The sequence below is a fragment of the Camponotus floridanus genome, unplaced genomic scaffold (assembly GCF_003227725.1).
Source record: "Camponotus floridanus strain SB8 unplaced genomic scaffold, Cflo_v7.5 scaffold23, whole genome shotgun sequence".
Lineage (NCBI taxonomy): Eukaryota > Metazoa > Arthropoda > Insecta > Hymenoptera > Formicidae > Camponotus > Camponotus floridanus.
The window spans coordinates 226,376-249,663 of NW_020229359.1; the positions used below are offsets into that span (position 1 = coordinate 226,376).

At 35.4% G+C, this 23,288-nt stretch overlaps 1 protein-coding gene across 8 annotated transcripts; it reads left to right on the plus strand.

Moving 5' to 3' along the window:
- The first annotated feature begins 326 nt into the window (after nt 1–326).
- LOC105258243 (steroid hormone receptor ERR1) lies at nt 327–19,887 on the plus strand. 8 transcript variants are annotated; one of them, XM_011269379.3, is made up of 9 exons: nt 327–546; nt 15,346–15,492; nt 16,562–16,675; nt 16,780–16,909; nt 17,155–17,361; nt 17,519–17,554; nt 17,761–17,925; nt 18,032–18,234; nt 18,588–19,887. In XM_011269379.3, the coding sequence occupies exons 1-9, from the start codon at nt 361–363 to the stop codon at nt 18,924–18,926; spliced, it is 1,527 nt and encodes a 508-aa protein (XP_011267681.1). In that variant the 5' UTR covers nt 327–360; the 3' UTR covers nt 18,927–19,887. The 8 variants fall into 8 exon arrangements, with proteins under 8 accessions (XP_011267681.1, XP_011267682.1, XP_011267683.1 ...); XM_011269380.2 differs by having other exon boundaries at nt 346–546; nt 17,788–17,925; XM_011269387.2 differs by lacking the exon at nt 327–546 and adding an exon at nt 5,617–5,867 and having other exon boundaries at nt 17,788–17,925.
- Nucleotides 19,888–23,288: the final 3,401 nt, after the last annotated feature.

The window sequence follows — 23,288 nt, forward strand, 5'->3', positions numbered from 1 at the left end:
TTTAAACATTGATTTATATAGATTTTTTAAGTAACTTTTGTGAGATTTAACAAAATTATATTTTGACACTGAATTCAATTGCTTATTGCAAATATAAGGATAAAAGTAAAAGTTATATCATGTTACGCATTGAAGATAAAAATTTGATTAATCAAGATAAAAAGAGTTAAAGTATCTTTTTGTAATTAATTAAATTTTAATCTACAATGCATAGTTCAATACGAACTTTACACGAGACTCGTTAAAAAAATATTCGTCACTACGTTATTTTATATTTTTTAATAGAACCATCGTGCCCTGAGTCACCGATAGAGATCGTCGCTGTTGAACTTTGCGCCGTTTGCCTTTCGTTCACGTTTGATGGCACCACGAGCTCGATGCTGCTGCCCCCGCAAAGTTCCCCGGAGTTTTCTACCGCTGGTGGTCCATAAAATCGGCCATTACATCAACATTTTTGTCGTGCATCGAGCAGCTAGAAGCGGTTCGCAATGGGAAGCTCACGATCGACCTGGTGAACCACTCTCTCCCTCCCCTCCCCCGACATTGGTGAGTAAACATAATTGGCAATACACTCTCGCGCGTGTAGCTTCGAATCTAGGATCGGTGCCGCGCGACAAGCAACATCGTTGATTTTGCCAAATCCCCGACCGCCATCTTTGCAAATTCGCTCATATCCCGTGTACTGTATCTACTTCAGCGACTCTACTCCGATGTATACGTCGATGTACACGCGTTGTTTTTTTTTACGCTCACTTTCCTCTTCCCTTCCTCGCGTCGCGGAATAATCTTATGCATCGGGGTAACCTTGAGCCCCCAATTTTGAGATGAATCGTCGATTAGCAGACTCGATTGAGTACACGCGATGTGCACGTCGTCGTCGTGCAAAATATTTTCGCGAAATTACGATACAATTTTTTCTCTTTTTTTTTTTTGGATATTTTTATTCGCAATGTGTCAAAGACGCATCGCGATATTTCGCCCTGTCGAATATCGTACATCGACGAGATTTCCATAGTAACGATGCGTTACGAAACGATTACGTAGAGGCGTTACATGTGCAAGTGCATTGGCTGCGCTGGTACATATCAGCTGGTAGTACCAGCCTGATACTTTCCGAAGCCTTGCATCGTCACGGGAGCGATTCGAATTCCGGCGAGCAGTATCGACCGGAACTTTCCGCGGGAATATCTTCATTATCGACGAATTCTCTCGATATGTGTGATAAAATGCGCGAATTTATTTAACTCTGGCAGCCACGTGGTTCACAAAAATTTATATATTTTGTCCCTTTATATTCCTTTTTCTTAAAATTTTGGCATTTAAATATAATTATGCAAAAGGAAATACGATTATTGCAGAGACTGTGATAGAATTAGATTCTAATAGATCCTAATCTTTAATTTTTAATAAAATTCTTCCCATTATAATGATAGAAAAATTGTGAATTTTTGTCTACACTAGATCAAGAAATAAATTTCACAATACGTGTTGAAAGGCTGGATATAAGCTTGCTGAGATCATGTTTTACAAAAATCTATATAGTTTGTCTCTTTATATTTCTTTTCTTAGAATTTTGGCATTTAAATATAATTATTCAAAAGAAAGTACGATTATTGCAGAGACAACTGTGGTAGAATTAGATTCTAATAGATCCTAATCTTTAATTTTTAATAAAATCCTTCCGATTATAATGATAGAAAAATTGTGAATTTTTGTCTACACTAGATCAAGAAATAAATTTCACAATACGTATTAAAAGGCTGGATATAAGCTTGCTGAGATCATATGTTTTACAATTTTGTCCCTTTATATTTCTTTTTCTTAGAATTTTGGCATTTAAATATAATTATTCAAAAGAAAATACGATTGCAGACACAACCGTAGTAAAATTAAATTCTAATAGATCCTAATCATTAATTTTTAATACAATTCTTCCGATTATAATGATAGAAAAATTATGAATTTTTTGTTTTGAAAAAACATTAGCTCAAGAAATAATTTCACAATACGAATTGAAAGACTGGATGTAAGCTTGCCGAGATTATGTTTTACAAATATCTGTATTTTGTTCCTTTCCTTTCCTAGAATTTTTACATTTAAATATAATTTTTCAAACAAGAAAATATAATTATTGTAGAGACAATCGTGAATATATTTAATATATTTGATTCTTAAATTCTTATATGATAATTCTTCGCTGCAATATATTGGCTAATAATGTTAGAAAAATCAAGAAATAAATTTCACATGATATACATTTCAGGGATTTAAAAGCCGGATGTAAGCTCGCTAATTGCGATTCGATGGATGAAACGCGAGTGATTGGCATAAGGTTATCCATAGCGTCGGAAGACTGAAGATTGCATTACGGTTTCGTACAGTCCCGGTTTCGCGCACACGTAGACACGTGCACGAGAATCATTGTATATGCGAGAATGTGAGAAAGCGAGAGTGCTATATCGATCCGGTTCGTGCGAAGTCTACCTATCTACCTCAACTCTAGCATTACGCGTATACAGGATACATTGAACGATGTGCCATTGGCAGCGACTCCGTTACTTTTTTTTTTATTTTTTTTAAAGAAAATTTTCAAAACGAACACACTTCTCCCGCGAGACAGCAATAAATATGAATTAAAAATTTGCATCTTATAATAAACTTTGTTTATATCGTATTAAACTTTATGAAATTTAATTTTAAAACATATATACACTAATAAATTTAAATTCTTACGAGATTCCTAAGTTTAAAGAAATCATAATTAAAAAATGTCAGCGTTCAAATTATTTTATATTAATAGACTGGAATGAAGAGAGAGAACATGTAATATAATTTTTTTTAAATAAATTGATTCTTACGTATATCGTCAGTGTAGACAGTAAAATAAGAGACTCGAAAAATAAGATAATTGAATTTTAGGGAATCACATTTTATATTTGATGTCAGAATAATTCTAATCTTACAGAAAGAATATATATCGAAATAAAGAATTTTTAAGAGTTTTTTATAACACCTAGGGAGGGTAGTAGACCCTCTTCAATTTAAAAGTTAAGATGTTGAAAAAAAAAACGCGGCGAACGTTGACCCGTTCGATCGATACGAATGGAATAAACGTCAAATTATACGATTAAAATCAGAGGTACATAATCTGGGGCAAATAACAAGTCGGGGTTTTAATTACTCGATAGGCGCCGAATAAGACGATAATAAATAAATCTAAGAAAAAAACGACAAGAATACACGCGAAACGAAGTATCCTTTTTCCCGAAAACTCGGGGAGGGAACATTTTTTAAACCAGTGCCCGGATTTTTTTTTCTTTCTTAATCTTGTCAAATTGTCAAAGTTGTAATCGACACGAGACTACGAGACGCACCTCTTAAACTTTCGGCCGTTTCACGGACTCTTATCCCGGAGCGATGCGCGCTTTAGCGAGATGGGAACGCTTCGCGCGACGTGGGATCGTCATCGGGTTCATACGCACTCGGGGCACGAGGTCCGCGAGATGTGTCTACGCTGGTGGGCCGTTTTGGGCGGGCGACGCAACGGCTGTGTGCGCAAAAAACGGCGGCGGCGGCGGCAGTCAAGTTCAAGGCCACCGACGTCTCCCTCCCCCTCCCCCCTCCCGCAGCCGCCGTCGCCGCCCCCGCCGCCCACTCACCCACTCACCTATCACCGTAATATATATACACACATTGGCGCGTCTGAACCGCGTCAGGAGCGTATCGAACCGTCCGGATCCGGGGATCGCCGAAGGATCCGAGGGCGACTCTCTCGACGACGGGATGACGGGAGTGTTTCGGAGCGCTCGCTCGATCGATCTACCTCTCTCTCTCTCTCTCTCTCTCTCTCGCGAGGGAAAATTCAATTCGCTCGTACGTAAATACCGTTCGGCGCAATGCTTGGATTTGCACGAGATGTCTGCTCGATCGGGGAAAAGTTGGAAATGGTTTGGAGATTGTATCGAAAAGTGAAAAATAAAAAGGAGGAAATTCTCAAAATCAAGATCGATGTACGTTAAGAGTGAGATTTTTAATTTATTATCTAATCGAGGAAAAAAAGAGATATTTTGTTTACAATCATTGGTGGGCATTAGGGAAAAATTACGCGATTGTAAAATATACGTATACAAAAATATTTGTTCAAGTCTATGAAAATATTTTACGGACGTCTGGCGGTTCCTCGCTTCTCGGAAAGGGTGGAGCTTGATGCGGCGATGAGGTAGAAAGAGGGAAAGAGAGAGAGGATATAAATCAAAGCGTACGCGTGGATATATACGAAAAGTTGTCTCGAGCTGCCACGATAAAGCTCGCGCCGTATCAAGGTGATACGAGAGCTGGTAATGTTAGGTTAATGACCGATTGTCCGTGACCATGATTTTTATCCAAAATTACACGCGACGTTTACGAAGAAAAAAAAAGCACGGTAACATATGTCTTAAATCGAGACAGTCGCGTCATTTTATCGGCGATAAATGCGATAAAAAGGTGAAAATATCTCGACGCATTGCCTAACACGATGCAATTGTACGCGATAGATGTTATTTCAGATTAAGAGCTATCATTACTTTACATAATGCAGTATAATATCGTCAGTGTGTGTATTCTTATACTTAAAGAAAGTGCAAGGAAAACTAATGTAGAGCACGCGAGAAAGGAATTTTTACACATGAAACTCTTTTTTTTATACCGCATTAGAAATAAATTGTTATATAATTATTATATAATTATTATAGAATTATTATATTACCATAATATAATTATTATTTTTTTATTAATGCACACAATATTTTTTCTGTTTATTTTATAATGCAACATATATACCACTAATTGCTTGTGTATTTATATAAACAAAAATTATTGCTTTATTAATAATATAATCATTAATTATTTATTAATAGCATAATTATTAATTATTTATTGCTTTATTAATAACAAAAAATATTTTTTCGGAAATTCTTTTACACTCATATCTTATAGTTTTCTTTCGTTAATAATTAATAATTAATAAAAAGGAGAAAATTCTCGTCGAAAATCAAGATCGATGTACGTTAAGAGAGGATTTTTAATTTATTATCTAATCGAGGAAAAAAAGAGATGAATATTTTGTTTACAATCATTGGTGGACATTAGGGAAAAATTACGCGATTGTAAAATATAATAATTCTATAATAATTATATAACAATTTATTTCTTATGCTGTATAAAAAAAAGAGTTTCATGTGTAAAAATTCGTATTCCTTTCTCGCGTGCTCTACATTAATTTTCCTTGCACTTTCTTTAACAATGTACCTTCAATCGAGCAAAATACGCGGTCGTCTTGGAAAGCCACCTAAATTCCCAAGCACGCGTCATCCTAAGTAACGAGGCGAGCACGGGCAACGATAAAATCTACATTTCATTTTCGAATTTCCCGACACGGGGACCGCGTAGAGGCGACGGAATCGGGCCTGACGTACGTACGTCGCATCGACGTACGCGACGCAGCTGCGCGCGGGGGTCGTCGGGGCTCCGTCTCGCGTCGCGTCGCGTCGCGCCGCGTCGGGGGTCCTCCGTGCATCATCGCGGATTCGCCTAACGCGCCAATGTTTAGCGCCTTCGATCAGTCGCGTACGGCGCGCGGTGCCGTCGACGTCGTCCGTGTTGTTGGTAGCGGCCGTGGTGGGCCTTGTATCCGCGCGAGCGGCGGGCTCGCTCGCGCTCGTCACGTCGAGGGGAATCCGAGGACCCGAGGATCTCTTGGAGTAGATCCGCGAGCCGAGTACCGCGTCCCGCTGTCAAACAGCTCGGGCAGGTGACAGGAGGTGATTTTTTTCGGTGTTGTCGCGGGACGAGGAGACGGGGCCATGGACGCGTGGATGTACGATGTGGTAATGTCGTATGTGTCTCACAGGGCACACGTTTCTCTCTCTTTTTGTCTTTCTCGCTCCTTTTTCCCTCTCAGCACCGTGCGCGCGATCTCGTGGCTTTGTTTACTCCATGTGCGTCCCGCTGTACCCCCTTCCTCGAGCCTGATCCTTTGATCGAATTAGCGTAAGGCTGTCATACGTTCGTATCTTTTGACAAAAAAATGGCTTCGTTATTTCGCGATCTCGTCGATTCGCAAGAGTCTGCAGCTTGATGTTTATATGATCGAGAGATTTGTATCTCGAAAGTACTTCTCCAAGATCGTAAAACGACGATTATACCGAGTGAATCTCGACGACAAAGGCTTTATTATATGCTTCGTGGACGCTTCGTATACGATTGTGCGAATCGAGTTTTAGATTTCGATATATCAGCTTGATGTAAATTGTAAACAATCAATTCTAATTATATATACATTGATATATGATTTTTAAGTAAATTCCGATTGCTTGTAAGCATTTTCACGAGTTGTTTATCTATTTGAACGAGCGAGTCGTCACGTTACACAACGTGTCGTTAGATAATTTAAATTATCTAACGTCATTCCGCCGACTAATTTCTTCGCACTCGCTGATTCGTCAGGAATCTCCCGGGAGTTTTCTGACAACGAGGAATGTCGTTGTCCCCAGTTCGCGTCTCGAGAAAATAGAATAATCGCGCGGAATTATACGAATTAGACGCGAAAAATCTCTATCCGCCGGGGATCAAGGATAATCGAAATCTTTTGTGCGGCAAAACGGGGCTCCGAAAACATCGGGGAGGGGAAAAACTGTTTGTTGTGATCGCTGGTTCCTTCGTACGCACACATACACGCACACACCTCGTTATACCTCGAGGTTTAGTAGCTAATCTTTTTTTTTCTTTTCTCTTTTTTTCTTTTTTTTTTTTTTGTTCTCGCTTTTGTGTTGCTTCTTTGTCTGCGATTACTCGTTTCCGCAATATCAGAACGATTATGGTTAGCGATAAAACTGTCGATGTTAATAATTTAGGCTTTTGCGAGAAAGAGTCGATTCGAAATCGGTCGAAAAGTTTTCAGCAAAGAAGGACGATTCTCCTCCCTCTCTCAGGAGTGGGAATCTTTCTCTATATTTCACGTGATGCAATGATACGTGTAAGAATCTCGAGTATATCTCGAGTGATAAAGCAAGATGCTGCTTCTTTTTGATGAGGGGGAGATAGTCTGTAAAGAATGTTCGATATATCCTAGATCAATTGCATTCTCGCTTGTGCGTCGAGATTATGAATATTAACGACACTCTGATTTTTCTTTACATTTTACTTCGCTGTTATGTGAAGAGGGTGTTCTTTGTAAAACCGTCGGATATCTGTTTAACTGCTGACTCGCGGAGGACGGTTTGAAATAAGGGCTCTTTCTTCAAAATGTCGATAGAGTCATTAGCGATTGAATAGAAGGATTTTGCATCCTCTTTTCAATTATTGCATAAGCACTTTGTAAAGCGAAAGGCGTCCTTTATCGCCAACACTCTTCCCACGTGAAATTGTCATGCTTGAAATCCACGAAGAGTCGAAGACAAATCGAGAATCCGTCAGCCGTGTATTTTTCTCGATAAAATCTTGACTCATCCGTTTCAAAAGTGGACAATGCCTCATCTTGTTATCAAGTCCATTGATCTGTACATTTTTAAAAGGATGCAAATATGCGACTGAAAATTACAAGACAATACAAAAATCTCTGGCTTTTACAATGGCCTTTATTATGATTTTTTAATTATAGTAGGAGAGATATTTTTTTTACATACTTAGATCGATAATATGCGCAGTAATTGTAGATCAACTTTGCTTTTACAATCAACCGGTAGCTATCGCACATGCAAAATTATTCATGTCTATTTCCACGCTTGCATACAGAAAAAAGTGGTATCATATACTTTCGACATTATTATCCGACATTATTGTATAGTTTTCTCTTTGCGAGCCGTACGAGGCTTTGGAGAATGATTCCTGCGACATGTAATTCCTCTCGATGCTGGTCGTGCAACGAGACGCGCTTCATGTCCTCGTACACACTCGCGTACACACCCACGCCCGTCGTGATCCTTACGCAATTCCATGTGAGGTGTCACGAAGAGCGGAATACTGATATCGCCTCTTATACTATCATCGATATTGTTTAGCGTTTCGATGCTTCATGCGAACCTAGCCTAATCTTCAGACGCGTACTTGAACTTTTTCGGTTTCAATATTTTCAGCGGCGATAACAAGCCTATAACGAGATGGATATTATTCGTCTCGTCGCGCTGCTCTTCGACTAACTTGACAAGGGGTTAACGAGGAATTTATGCTGCCGATCGTATATTTGAAATATAAACGCGTGATTGAGACTCGTGACAATGTAACGTTGATACGAGCGAGAAAAAAGGAGAGGGAGAATGAGAGGAGACACGCTACTATTTTTTTAATTTATTCATAAAAATATCGGAGTAGCCTGATATAAAAAATTAAGAAAAATAAAACTTTTTTTTTTAAAAGGTTAAATGAGATTGTGTAGTCGACCAATTTTTTTTTTAATTCGAAAGAAAACTCGATAAAGATTCAGAATGTCTTGTACACTATTGTTAATCATTCTGAAACGGATGTGTATAAATGACGATTCATTCAATATTAAATTCGACTTATAAATAAAATATCGACTTATAAATAAAATATCGACTTATAAATAAAATTACAAAAGAGTTGCATCATTGCATATTTTCGATTTTTCGATTTTTTTCCCGGCTTCTTATGAATCGACAATTATCTCGCATAATGTAAAATTTATAAACTGCCTTATTGCCTTGTGCATGCCCGGGATCATAATAACATATGATAACGAAAATATATGTGCATTTATGTCGATGCAACATTATATCGATAACATATTTTTCAGGACTTTGCGGAGCCTTTTCAACTTATTCGCGAAACTTTATCCAAAGATATTGCATGTCAATATTATACGATTGTCCAATCGAATTTATTCCATGAATGCTTTTAAATGAAATCATATAAGAAATATCGTTCGAATTGATACGAGGAGATTTTTCTTCAATTCAAATTCAAATAAAGATATCCGGGTTTTTAAAAGGGTTTGGAAAGAAATTGAAGATGGTTATTTCGATTCATAACAAAATTGCATAACAGAATGAATCTTCTACGCATTAATCCAGCAATACATATACAAGGTGTTTCTTAATAAGTGCGAAAAGTTTTAAGAGATGATTTGAATTTTTTTCGAAAATTAAGGGGGATTTTTCATATAAACATATATTCCTCCCTCTCTAAAGTTACACTCCAAAAATGAGGGTAAAAATTAGGTTTTTATTTTTTTCTCGAATTTGGAACGAGTTAAAGAAATGAAATTAGATAGACGGATATTTTCTACTAGTAAAAAGGTTATTTATTAATATTTTTTTTCAGCCTCCCGTATTGTTATAAGGGGATGAAACTAGGAACCCCTATTCAATTTTTTATTAGAACTTTTTACATGAGAAACCTCACTTAATTTTCGACAAAAGATTATCTCGTAAAATTTTTCGCATTTATTAAGAAACACCCAGTATATGACAATAATTTGAAAAACCATGATGATTAATCTCGCGCGAAGAGAGGGTTGGGACGCTCGCGCGAATTCCTCCTTCTTCAGATTATTGAAAAAGACATTACGACACATCGTTAGTTGCGCATAAACAAGCGGCCGCGGGTAGGAAGCGGAACGTGGTCGTGATAGAGTAGCAATGCGAAGGTCGCGGCTACTACACGTGCATCGCGATCAGCGTCGATCACTGACGCGCCGATGCATTCATCCGTCCAACTAAGAGAAATTACGTACCGAGATACGCGAACTCTCTGCATTTCCCTTCCTCTTGTGATCGTTCAAGAATTAATTACGGCGGGAGGGAGCACGCGTTATAAAAAGAGGACGTTGCGCGTATTCAAATAGAAATAAGTGCAGGGTGTTTGCGCCCATGGAGCATGCGTGGCCAATTCCTCGCGGTATATCGATGTAAGGTAAGGTCGAATGAGCAAAAAAATTCCGATGGACATGTATATATATGCCGGAAAATGTTTTATTGACAAGTTATAAGAAAATTACGGCTTAAAATAGATAGGTACATTCCTCATTTACATGAACCTTAATATACAGAACTGGTTAAAAGTATTGCATATCATTCGTAGAAACAGCAAATTCATTACTTTAATGAACACAAAAACATAATATAAATATTACTATGTTTTATTATCGTTATTTTATGTCTTAATAACGGAAAATTATAATAAATAAAATTATAATTAATTTTATGTAAAATTATATATATGTAATTATATATAATTAATTTTATTTAAAATTAATAATTAAATTTAATAAACACGTTTTTAAATAATTTTTCATTTAAATTTAATAAATAATGAAGTATGAAATTTTCGATTCTTCAAACTAATCTTCCTTTGCTTTTAATAACTGCATATATTCTTGATAATAGTTTCTTTTTAAATTATTATTTTATGATTTTTTTCCAGCAGGTTTGCAAATACTTTTATAATTGTTTTTGAATAATCAGTCTTATTTTCCGGATTTTTATCAAGTTATCCTATAGTTTTATCGGATTAAAATCCGACGATTGAAAGGCTAAGAATGCTATTTTGAAGAATGAAAAATGTAATATTTCTGTCATTATTTGTTTATGATATTAAACTAATAAAATATAAATTGATAATACAATATTTATATATATTTTTGTTCGTTGAAGAAAACGAACTTCCTATTTTTCTACTTACAATACTTGCAATACTTTTGACTATACATAACATTTTCCTTTTCTTTTCTTATGTAAACACTTTATGAGACAAATAACTGCTTTCTCTTACATGTTTTTGATAAATCAATCAGCATAAAAATCTGTTAATTTATAAAATTTAAAATCAATGATGGAGAAGCTACGCTCCTGTACGTTAGACAAGATAATTTTGTCGATTGTTACGAAGTCAGAAATATATATACCTGCCCACCTACCCACCGATTATTTCGTACATTGTCCAAGGTTAGGATTTGCACGGTTCTCTTTCTCTTTTTTTCTTTTTTCTCTTTGAGATGACGCCATCGATGTCTCGTGGCCTTAAACTTGACTCCCCTCCGAGCATTTTGTTCCAAGAGAATGATCATTATCGTTCCCTACCAGTGAAGTACAACTCGACATAGAGTTCATTCCGCCACTCGTTGATCGACAAGCCTATCTGTCGGCTGATCTGTCTGCCGTAGATTCGACTTTACATGAGCCTATTGATAAACACATTCGCGCGTTTATATCGATGAAATTTAGTAGGATAAAAAAGCCTGATGTGTAATCAATAATAATAATAATTATCTTAAAAATTAATAGTAAAAGATATATAAAAGAAAACCTTATGCGTATTAAAATTGTTCCTATCTTTTAATGAAATTTTATATTTTTTTTATACAATAGATCTTAATAAAATTAAAAAAAGAATTCTGTTTAAAATTAAAGTTTATCTCTCCATGTATTTATCGTAAGCGAAATTATATTCTCTAGAAAGCGAAAAGTGTAACGAACTGCTAACAATAAGTTCTGGTTTTATTCAACTTGGATTGTTGGCGCGATTTATAGTTTTTTTTCTCTCTTTCTCTCTCTCTCTCTCTCTCTCTCTCCTTTTCTCTTATTCGCAATTTTTCGATTCTTAAAAATTCTAAAACTCTGAGGAACTTTAAAAGATTCATGGCACTCGCGATTCGATGGGAGTCAATATCCACCTCGACATATTCGGAGCGTGGGAGTTATTCTCACTGCTGTTTTAGAACCGCGTGATTACCGCGATCGTATTATCGCGCTATTTTTATTGGATAAGATCGATGCGAAATCGGAGCGTAATTCTCACCAAGGTCTCAGCCTTGACCGCGACCCAGGGTCTTCATCCTCGAAGGATCGATTTGTTCTTTTTACGTTCTAATTCCGTTACCGCCCACGTACATACGCTCGCGATATTCCAACCACGCGGGCAAACAATTATAATAATTTATAGATAACATTGTCGACTTGTTGCGAGATATTAAATAATCGATTATACACCTACGGATTTCGTTTCTATAATAAACTAAAGTGGGCAAAGAAGCTCATCCTCTTCTTCAAGAAGAGATTTTAAGAAAATCAATCGTTTTCTAAAAATATTAATTATACCAAAAAAACAGCTAGACTTTGCCCATAATAATGCCTAGGAGGTGAAAGAATCGACGATAAATAATTAAAAGATTTTGCTCTTGAAAATTGTTTGCGTTTAGTATGCAAGTCTGCTATCGGTCTCGATTCAGGAAAAGTGAACGCTCGGTGAGAACAATTATTATGCGACAGTTATGCGAATCATGCACTATCGACCGATATCGCACCTGGCAACAGATAGGGAGCTGTTTATTGACCGATGTTAATCGCGGCGTATCTTAATTAGTGCAGTATAGGCGATATTGTATGCTCTCATTTCGTTCGTCGGTATTGTTTGCTCAGCAATTTTGTAATCGATTGTCTTTGTTCAACATAATTCATAATAGAAATGAATAACACAAATAATAGCGTCGAGTATAAAACTCTAGCAAATCTTCAGAAAATCAGAAGTTTTTCATTGCTTTTTTTGCAAGAATTTTAGAGCATATTTATTTATACAACACTTGCGAAGAAATTAATATTTTGTTGGAACGTATAATGCGCAAGAAATAGATTTATACGATTTTTCCTCTAACGTCATATGATCCAATATTGCTGCAGCGAGGAATTTCAGTGCAACTTTTTTATTTTCTCCATAATTGCAACCACATTCAATCCTCAATTAATCTCCACTTTTTAATCGATAATCATTATATTGAAATCAGTTTCCTTCGCTTATTCGCGAAATGTTTACTTATTTTTATTTATTTTTATTCGTGCTGGAGAAAGTTGTTATTGTTTCTGTGAAATTAGCGTATCGTTTTTGGAATGTCTAAATATAATCGATCGATTCTTGTTATTCTTCAAAGAGATGAATAATAAAAACTTTTAAAATTCCCGATACATTTCAGAAAGGAAGTTTAGCAATTAAATATAAAAAATATAGGAATCTGATATGGAAAATATAAAATATGAATCTCATATTTTTATTATACAAAAAAAGAGAGAGGGAGAGGAAAGTCGATATGTAATAGTTTTTCTATTTCAATCGAAATCATAATATCACAATATCTTTCGGTGAAACTCTTGCGAGGTGCATTATCTTTCGAAGAAGTGTCATTGGGATAAAATTGGCACCCTACATCTTGTAATAATTTTTTAACGATCGAAATTCTAGCATTTCTCGAAAAGGGGGAAGAGGCAGAATTCCTGTAACGATGCCTTAAAATTTTAAAAGGGGATACTAACTTCGGGAAGGTGGTGTTGATAATAGCATCAGGATTGTGTCGCATCGCGTCGGCGCAAAGTGAAGCAACGAGTAGTCGCGGACATAGGCAGGAAGGTAGGACAGAGGAGGAGATAAAGCGAGATAAAACGAGATTGAGAGGTCCAAGGCCGTTGTTGTCGGCCGTTTCCGCCGGTGCTCGGCATCTAAAATTGCGATGGCGTGGCTCCGCGGCCTTCGCAAACGCGGCAGCTTCTCGCTCTCCCGCAGAAAAAGTCAAGTTCAAGGCCGGCGAGACGCTTCGAGATATCTCTCTATCTCTCTTTCATCTTCCTCGCCAGCCTCCCAAGCTCTCAATCGAACGTGGATCGAATCGGGGCGGCGAGGGGGAGGGGAAGGGAGACACTTATGCAACCCTTCTCTCCTTCTGTGCAACCTGTCTCGCTAGAATATTATAACGAACATAAGGACCGGTTGCTCACCAGGTCTAGGTTTCCCTTTCTCCCGCGATTTATAGCCAGATTGGTTCGAGATCGATTTTGATGTATTCATACCAAAGAAAAAAAATGTTGACTCGGAGAACGGAAGTGTCAAACGCGAATGGCACCGAACAATTTCGCATCCTTCCGACAATATTCTCGGTAGGCCTGTGAAAGAGAGAGAGAGAGAGAGTTCTGTAGCCCCTTAACTCGCGCGATCCATCTTCAAAGGCCTACTTTGCTTCGCGACAATTACTCGTAATTGGATTGGTGGGATCACAAATGAAAAGTTGATTGATTTCAGTGGGTGAAATTCCGATCGAGCTTCGAGGGGAGCTTCTGACTCACGCGACGTCTGATCTCACCGACTCGATCAGCATTGATATGCTGATCGAGGCCGGAGAATGCGAAGGCGCGACTTGGCATCTGAAAAAAAAAATCAAGTTCAAGGACGACTAGATGTTTCTCTCTGTCCCTTCCTCCGTCTGAGTCTCGCCTTCCCGCTGGCACACGACACACGATACCGAACGAAGCGGTTAGTCGGGACGGGGGAGGAGGGAAGGGGGGACTTACGCAATCCTTTCACCGTTACTTTATTCGCCGACGCCCTAATTTAGGGCGCAGCTAATCTGTTCGTATTAATCCAGCGTTGCCAAGTGATGCCGTTGTGAAATTTTAATTGTTACGTCATTATTAATACTCGTGTCGCTTACGTCTTATGTCTGTTAATACGTTCGTAAGAAATTAATCTTTTAATAAATCTTTTTATCGAATATTTCTCTCTATACATCCTTGACAAATATTTTATAATGTAATTTAAGATTTCTCTTTTACACACGTCAATTTCTACAATTAGTCTTACAAATCCAAAATAAATATTTGTCGCATTATTGATAATTTTTATTTGATTGTATTGATATTTCTGAATTATTTGCGATCGGGATAACATTTTTTATATATTTTATCTCTTGGAATTAAAAAAGACTGATATGAGTGAAAGTTGATCTGCAGGAAATTTTCAAAACGTATCTTCGGCGAGATAAACAAAGACGAAAGTCTTGTATTTTCAAGCGAAGTTTCACCGATATTTTCAACATCGGCTAAAGTTATCGTCAAGTCAGCAGCCGGGTAATCGTATCCTGCGCTCGTGCAGGATTGCAATTCGCTTTACATCGCAGTTCGTAACACACGCAGAAATTCTCAGAGGCTCTTTTTACATTTTCTAATGAATCGGGATTCTCTGCTTTTGTACATTCGAGCGGGAGATCGCGCGTAGCGTGTTGTGATTCGCGTAGAGGAAAGTATGTGCGATCTTTGCGAAAGAACGCATTGATATACCGCGAATTCTCCGAAGTCAATTCTAAAAATGCTCAAGGCGTTGGCCGTACTTAAATATAGCGGGCGCAAAAAAATGCAATCGCGACTGTATAGACCGCGGCTCTCTTATTTTCGCATTCAAAAGAGTCGCCGTGTTTTACGGATCCTCGCGTTTTTACAATCGTCGCCGCATTAATAGATGATCGTAAAGATAATGATACGCTATCTCGATATCTCGGAGATTACATTTTGTTTCTCTCGTACCTTATGGCAGGTCTGTATGATGTCTGACGCTACCACGGAAAGCATGATCGGGAATAACAGGACGATGCCCAACATCAAGCAGGAAATCGATAATCCAACGACGCCCACGCAAAATTATCAAGTATGCTCGCCGACCACGACTCTCCAGCATCAGGAGGTATTGAAATTATTAAGAGAACTCGATTTCCCGTCCATGTAGATCAGATTTTTATGCCAAATGTATGAGGTGTTCTGTCGCTATTGCATTAATATTAATCATATCTCGCTAATAATATAATTTATTTAACGAAAAAAATCACAGAACGACTAATACTCCTTTCCTTTCTTCCTTTGAAAGCAAACAATCAAAAATATTAATGAAACGCATTAGAGTGTCTTGAAAATTTGAAAACTTTTTTAGTTACTTTATACATATATCGATTAATATCATTTCAATTATTATTATTATTATTATTATTTACACACACATACACACACACACACACACACAGCGTGTCCCAGACCACCCGTATACTTCTTTTAAAATAAATGGCTTTTATCAAAAATCGCGAACAATTTTTAAATAAATCGGATATGCTCTATCAAGTGGTGATATTTTCAACTTTTGATTCCGACCGGAAATACGTCATCTGGCTCGAAAGTTAAATTTTTTTAGGGGAACATGATACTTTTTATTACGGATTCGAATATACTTTTTATTACAGATTCGAATTATACGTAAAAAAATAAAAAAACTTTTGTATCAAACGTTTTTTCTGATGTTTTTACTGGAAGTACCTCTGTTGAAGTTCATTATTTCGTCACAGTTACTTTCAAAGTCAATTTTAAGATTGACAGAGACACTTTCAGAAAAAACGTTTGATACAAAAGTTTCTTATTTTTTCACATATAATTCGAATCTGTAATAAAAAGTACCATATTCCCCTTAAAAAATTCAACTTCCGATCCGGATGGCGTATTTCCAATCGGAATCAAAAATTGAAAATATCACCATTTGATAGAACGTACCCGATTTACTTAAAAATTGTTCGTGATTTTTGATAAAAGCCATTTATTTTCATTTTAAAAGGGGTGATCGGGTGGTCTGGGACATCCTGTACACACACACACACTCACACACGTATATATATGAAATAATAATAATTATTATATATATATATATATATATATATATATATATAAAATTATTATGTATATTCACTTAATTTTTTATTTATTTTTTTCAGTCAATATGCACGAAATTGGATATTCCGCAGGATTATGGCGGTAGCAATGGTAGCCCTGAAAGCCCAGAGATGCATCATTGTTCTTCGACGACGCAGCCTTTAGGCACTCCAGAGGTGTGTGATCGCGTCTCGAAAATATGTCTGCAATAAACGCGAGTTTATATTAGGGATGATTTATATATCCGAACCACTGTGAAGAATCATTGTTGTTTTTGCAGGACGGCGTTAAAGAAGAGGACATGATACCCAGAAGACTCTGTCTTGTTTGCGGTGACGTCGCGAGCGGTTTTCATTACGGGGTTGCCTCGTGCGAAGCGTGCAAGGCTTTCTTCAAGAGAACTATACAAGGTAAGCGGGCTTCGTATCGATTTCCGTAATAGGCCGCAATAATTCGTCCAGATAGCACCAAGGACTTACTGGGTGCACTTTCGATCGTGATACAATTTGAATATACATATATATTGAATATGTATATATAATATATTTGGATTTTAAATTTGCAGACGCGTAGCATTGTGACATTTGAAAACTTGGTTGGTGCTATCTGGAGCTGAACCGTGTATATTACGATAAAATAGCTAGTAATTTTACAGGAAACATCGAGTATACTTGTCCGGCGAATGGCGAGTGTGAGATAAATAAACGCAGACGGAAAGCGTGCCAGGCATGTAGATTTCAGAAATGTTTGCGGCAAGGAATGCTGAAGGAAGGCGTGCGATTGGATCGCGTTAGAGGCGGTCGACAAAAGTATAGAAGATCCGCGGATCCTTACACGCCGGTCAAGAGCGCCACGCTTGAAGGTACTTCGCCTTATATTTCTACAATTTTGTGTCGCATATGTTTCGCATCGGTTTTTATCATATATTAAAGAGAGATATCTATGTAAAGAAATAGAGAGAGAATAGAAATGAAAGAAAAGAAAGACGCTAATAACATTAAATTATTCAATGTTTCAAGCTAACGTAGCGTCGGGAGGTCCTACCGAAACGATAAGTAAGCTTTAATGTCAAGTCGTGTCTTTTTTCACAATATTAATTTTTTTTAATCTCAAATTTATTTTAATTTCAATTCTCATGCATTTTTTATTTACATTGTTTCTTTGAAACTTGTGTAAAATTTTATTTTACAAAGCTTGTGTAAAATTTTATTTTACATTAATGATATATTTAATGCCTTGCCTTAGGGCAATTTAAATAAAGAGACACATCGTGTCTCATCTTTTACAGATAACAAGTTGGTAGAAGCTTTAGCAGCTTGCGAACCAGATATGCTTCAAGTATCCAACATCTCCACACAGGAAACAGACCAAAAAGTTCTCGGACAATTGTCGGATCTTTACGATCGAGAATTGGTTGGCATAATCGGTAGATATCAGCCACGTATTTATACATAGATATTTATATACTAGTGATTATAAATTCTTCAAGTTTTCGACAATTTAACAAGTGCCTAATTTTTATTTTCTTGCAGGTTGGGCGAAACAGATCCCAGGATTCAGCAGTTTAGCGTTAAATGATCAAATGCGACTTCTGCAAAGTACTTGGGCTGAAATATTAACTTTCACTCTAGCTTGGAGAAGCACACCAAATAGTGGCAGATTGAGGTTTGCGCAAGATTTTACATTAGATGAAAGAATTGCGCGCGAATGCCACTGTATGGAACTTTATACACATGTATGTAATTTTTATGATAGACTTTTATTATGCTATTATATTCCTATTTCTTTTTAACTATTAGAAAAGAATTTATATTTAAAATAATTTAATAAGATGTAGAAATAGAAGTTATACATATACTTTAAAGATATATTGTTTGGAAAATTTTATACATATTTTACATACTCTTTAAAAATATATGCACAAATTTCAACGACTTGATAAATTTCAACTAACTTGAAAATAAGTTGGAAAATTTCTTAAATTATATGGCATAAAAGAATAATTAATGCAATAAATTACATCTATTATCTTTCTTGATTCGTCAAAATGCTGATTTTTATCGAATTGATATCTTTTTTATTAAACAGTGTATTCAAATCGTCGAGAGGATCCAGCGATTGGGTTTAACGCGGGAGGAATATTATGTGTTGAAAGCATTGATCTTAGCGAACAGCGATGCTAGATCTGATGAGCCGCAAGCACTTTACCGTTTTCGTGATTCTATCTTAAATTCCCTGTCAGACTGTGTGGCGGCGGTGAGGCCTGGTCAGGCTCTTCGTGCCACGCAGAATATGTTCCTAGTGTTACCAAGTCTTAGACAGGCCGACGGAATTGTCAGACGATTTTGGTCTAGTGTGTACAGAACGGGCAAGGTACCGATGAATAAGTTATTTGAGGAGATGCTCGAGAACGTTTGTAATCGATGAAACATGCATTGTAAATTTGATAATTCTACTATTCGACACCTGTTCATGCATTGTTTATCGAAAATTGGCAATGTTCTTCATCATTAACGTGATCATTATTATCATTATACATCGTTATCGAATATGAGAGCGTTTTGGTGTCGATAAGTGATAGTGCGTGAGAGAAATGAAGTTATCGGTTTTTTACGATGCTTTTTATTTTCTAATGGACTCACGAATCTTTATTTTCTTTTGCGTACGGAAAGAATGTTGAAAGTGAAGATTTGGCTAATGTCTCCGGCGATAATCGCGAGTCGCGAATCGTTCCAGAACGGTAAGCGCATCTTTGTTTGATGTACCCTTTCCTTTTCGAGTACCCCATTTACAGGTACAAAAAGAAAGAAAGAAAGATGTAACTTTTATGTCGGAACATGCAGTACAAGATGCGAGAGGACTTTTTTTCAAAGTACTCATATTAGAATAAACATGTGCGGAAACCAGTGATCAGCTTTATTGTGGGAACGAAGTGTTTCCGTTTGATCGTCGTGATCGCAATACCGAATCGTAGAAATCGGATAAGCTGTAGATAACTGTGGGTGTTTAATGTACTAGTGATACTACTGGTATTCGAGAAACACGGAATACTTCAAGAATCAACAATCAAAATTATTGTTATTGAACGGCATTTTTTCTTGATTCTTTTAATCATTGTTATTTTTGTTCTTTCATTCGATGTATTGATGCAAAGAGAACTGGGGGAATTACAATTTTCTTTCTGCGTCTTTGGCATGCGATGTACATTGCCTCATTTATGTTAGCACTAATTATAATAGCTTAAATGTGAAAAAGAACGCAAGTTGAGTAACATTAATCAATATGTTTGTGATAGCTGTATTATATAACATCCATAGTTATAGCGATGTAGAAATACACACATCTTTGTACATTATACCTTAGAATACATCTTTGTATAATACATAAATGAGATCGAAATTAATCAAGTGTGAAAAAAATGAGAGCAGAAGAAAGATGACGATAAAATGGCCGAATTGTTTTTCCAAGGAACGCAATTCGGAATTTTTATCAGAAATGTATCTTAAAGATGAATTGGCCAAATTATTGCCATATTACCGCGATTAAGTGGTCGAAATATTAGCCCGATTGTTAAAAAAAAACATTGTCTGCCCGTGCCACACAAAAAGAGAAAAAGAGTAAGAAAATATATTATTGCTAATATAATTATATTAATATTATTTTTACGATCACACATATTATTACGATTAATATTATTACATTAATATACAATTAATATTATTATTACTATTATTTTATTATATATTCAGGGATCTTTATATATTATCTAGTTATTATTAATTATATTGTTATAAAAATCAGTGAATATATTCGTGTGCATAATATCAATACTTGAGTTAACGCCGCGCAATAGAAACGCTATATATGCCTTTAATAGTAGAGATTTTTTTAAAAAAGAAACGCCAGCCATATGTGAGAAAATGAGTTTTATGGAGCTTTATTTGTGACGACCATTAATCACGAGGTTATCACGGTTCATAAAAAAATTTAATATGTCACTTACACTTGTCACTTATTCTATCGTTTTTGTGAAAAAAATTATTTAAGTTAAAATTGAAAATTAAAAAGTAAACTACAAACAAATTTCCGCTCAAATTGAATTTTTGTTTATTTTTCATTCTTAATTATTTATAATTTCTTAGAATTAAAATTAAACGGCGATATATCTTAAAAATTAAAATTTATTAATAATTTCTCCTATTGGAGATCGAATGAAAAACCGTGTAAACCTCGTAATTATATCACTAGACTATCGTAGATATACAGTGCAATAAAAGCAAGATTCATCTTTCTTCTTAATAACAAAATGACGTCGTCCCTTTGCTTTCCTTTGAAAACGTCATGCAATTATCCTATCTTCCGTTCAGGATTTACGAGTGTCTTTCTTTAATATTGTTTAAAACTCCTCTCGAATGAAAAATTGCGATATTTCTCTTTATATTGATTTTGTTCAAAATTCTTTTTTTTTGTGTGTATCCTTTAAACTAAATTCTGCGAAACTAAACTATGATCCTACTTTTGTCACAAATTGTCCTGATCAATTACCAACAATTCCGCTCCTTTTACTATTTGCGTATCGCAAAATCATCCTCTTCCTCTTCCATCGCGCGAGCGGGGTTTTAACGACGTTGACATGTATTAGAGCAAATATTTTCACTTACATCTCCATCAAAGAAGGATAAAAAAAGAAAAAAATTGCATCAAGTATTTTTATGCAACTGATCATCATGTATACCGCTGAATTATGAAGTTTCATACTTTTTTCGAGCATTTTCTTTGTATATACATAATCACACCGATTCGCCGTGGCGGTAGAATCGTAGTCTCAGGGTTGCGAACAAGCAAACACGATACAAAAACCTAGACACATACAAATAGTTAAGCGCGTGTGTGCGAGTATATTTGTGCAAATATATTATATAATAGTAGTAATATAATATATTTAATAAGGGAAAGAATAGTACGTTAAAAAGAACGATATGTTGTGTAATACAAAGTTTGCGGAAAAATGACAACTATTTGTTACACGAAAACGAAAGGACAACAAATATAGAAGAGAAAGAAAGAATTAAATGACAAAAAATTATAATCATTATGCTAATGACATTAGTGGGACGATAAGCTTTAACTCTCGCAGTAGAAGAGAGGCGTGCTCTTTTAAATCATCGAATTTGATAAAGATCACGTTTTCTGTCAAACACTCGAAAGCGACGTTCAAAATTTTCAACTTGTTTCAGATCAGATTGAGCTTGAGATTTATTATCATTGAAATCTCATATTAGAGGATGGTTAAGGTTATATAATTTATCGTTATGTACAAAAAAGTTTACTCTCGAAAAATGTGGCGAAAATTTCTTCGTGGAAAAAACTTTGTAATGTGATATGAGATTCTCTCTTTTTCCCAACATCCAGATGAGAATATGATAATCGTTAGCATTTATATAACGTGATTACAAGTTTCTTTGATGATACGGTTTATTCTCGCTCTTTTGATTTACATCACGAGTATGTTATTGAAAAAAAATATTATATATATTTATAGTAAATAAATATAAATAAATATATATTATTATATATATGTTTATATATATTTTACATATAAACATATATCTTTTACGAAATATTAGGCTGGCGATTTTTTATATAAAATATTTTTGTTAAATATTGAACTGTTTGCGATACGTCTTGAATCGTGGTCTCTTTAAGTTCTTTAATTAATAATTATATAATAATTATGTCAAATTATTAAATTTTTTTTCGTTTAGTTTTGTGTCTTAAGTAAGTCGTTGCTTTACTGCCTCAAGTCCATTGATGTAAATCATGTCTAAAAGAGAGAGAGAGAGAGAAGAAAAGAGATGCTGCGCTTCTGCGATGATTATAAATATGTAATTATTTTGTAATTATGTAACTTGGTAGATTCTCGCTATATATAATTTTTATATGTGCGCGTCACAAGTACGAAAAGAGCCGTATAGTTTGGTGTACCTACAAAAACCGATGAAATCGAAGAGATATTAGTAGCATCAGTGTTGTCGATGCGACATAATCGAAAGCAGCGCATCATGGAATTTCGTGATTAAAATAGTTTGTATGAGAGAAAGAGAATGTGTGTGTTGTATGTGTGTACACGTATGTTGTATGTATGTATGTATGTGTGTGTTTAATTAAGATGACGATATTTACAACGAGATACAGAAAATAAATTGACAAAAGATACGCTGTATGGAACTACCTCGGTAATAGCGTCTCTGTTTATTACTCCTTTAATTACCCATATACTTATTTAATCAACAACGTATAAAGGTTAAAATAACAATTTTTCTTTAATTTTATTACATTATATTGAAAAATTTTTATCGTAATATCTCACACACACATACACAACATACACGATAATTCTTAATGCAATTGGCATCTGAAATCAATTATTAATACAACAAAATTTCATTCCTCATTCAATATTAATGTGAACTTTATTTTAACATAATTTTGTATATATCTTACACATTCTCTTAAATAAAAAATCAGTGTATTATCATTGAAAAATAATAACTACTGAATGTCTCAGTTATAAATATAACATTGCAAGTCGGTGAAATCTTACTATAATGGTTATTTCAATTAGTAATATTTTAGAAAATATGTCTTTATGTTATTATATATGAAGTAAATTTATAGCAATATATTTTGTTAAAACAATATTTAAATTTTTAATCTCGTCTTAAGACTCTTCTTTATTTTTTATAAGTTTATCACATTTCAATAGTAAAAAAATGTAATATAAGTATA

Coding starts and splice junctions, on each gene's coding strand:
- LOC105258243 (XM_011269379.3), top strand. CDS start 361: ATGGCACCACGAGCTCGATGCTGCTGCCCCCGCAAAGTTCCCCGGAGT. Junction 16,676..16,779: donor AGCCTTTAGGCACTCCAGAG/GTGTGTGATCGC, acceptor TTGTTTTTGCAG/GACGGCGTTAAAGAAGAGGA. Junction 16,910..17,154: donor CTTCAAGAGAACTATACAAG/GTAAGCGGGCTT, acceptor GTAATTTTACAG/GAAACATCGAGTATACTTGT.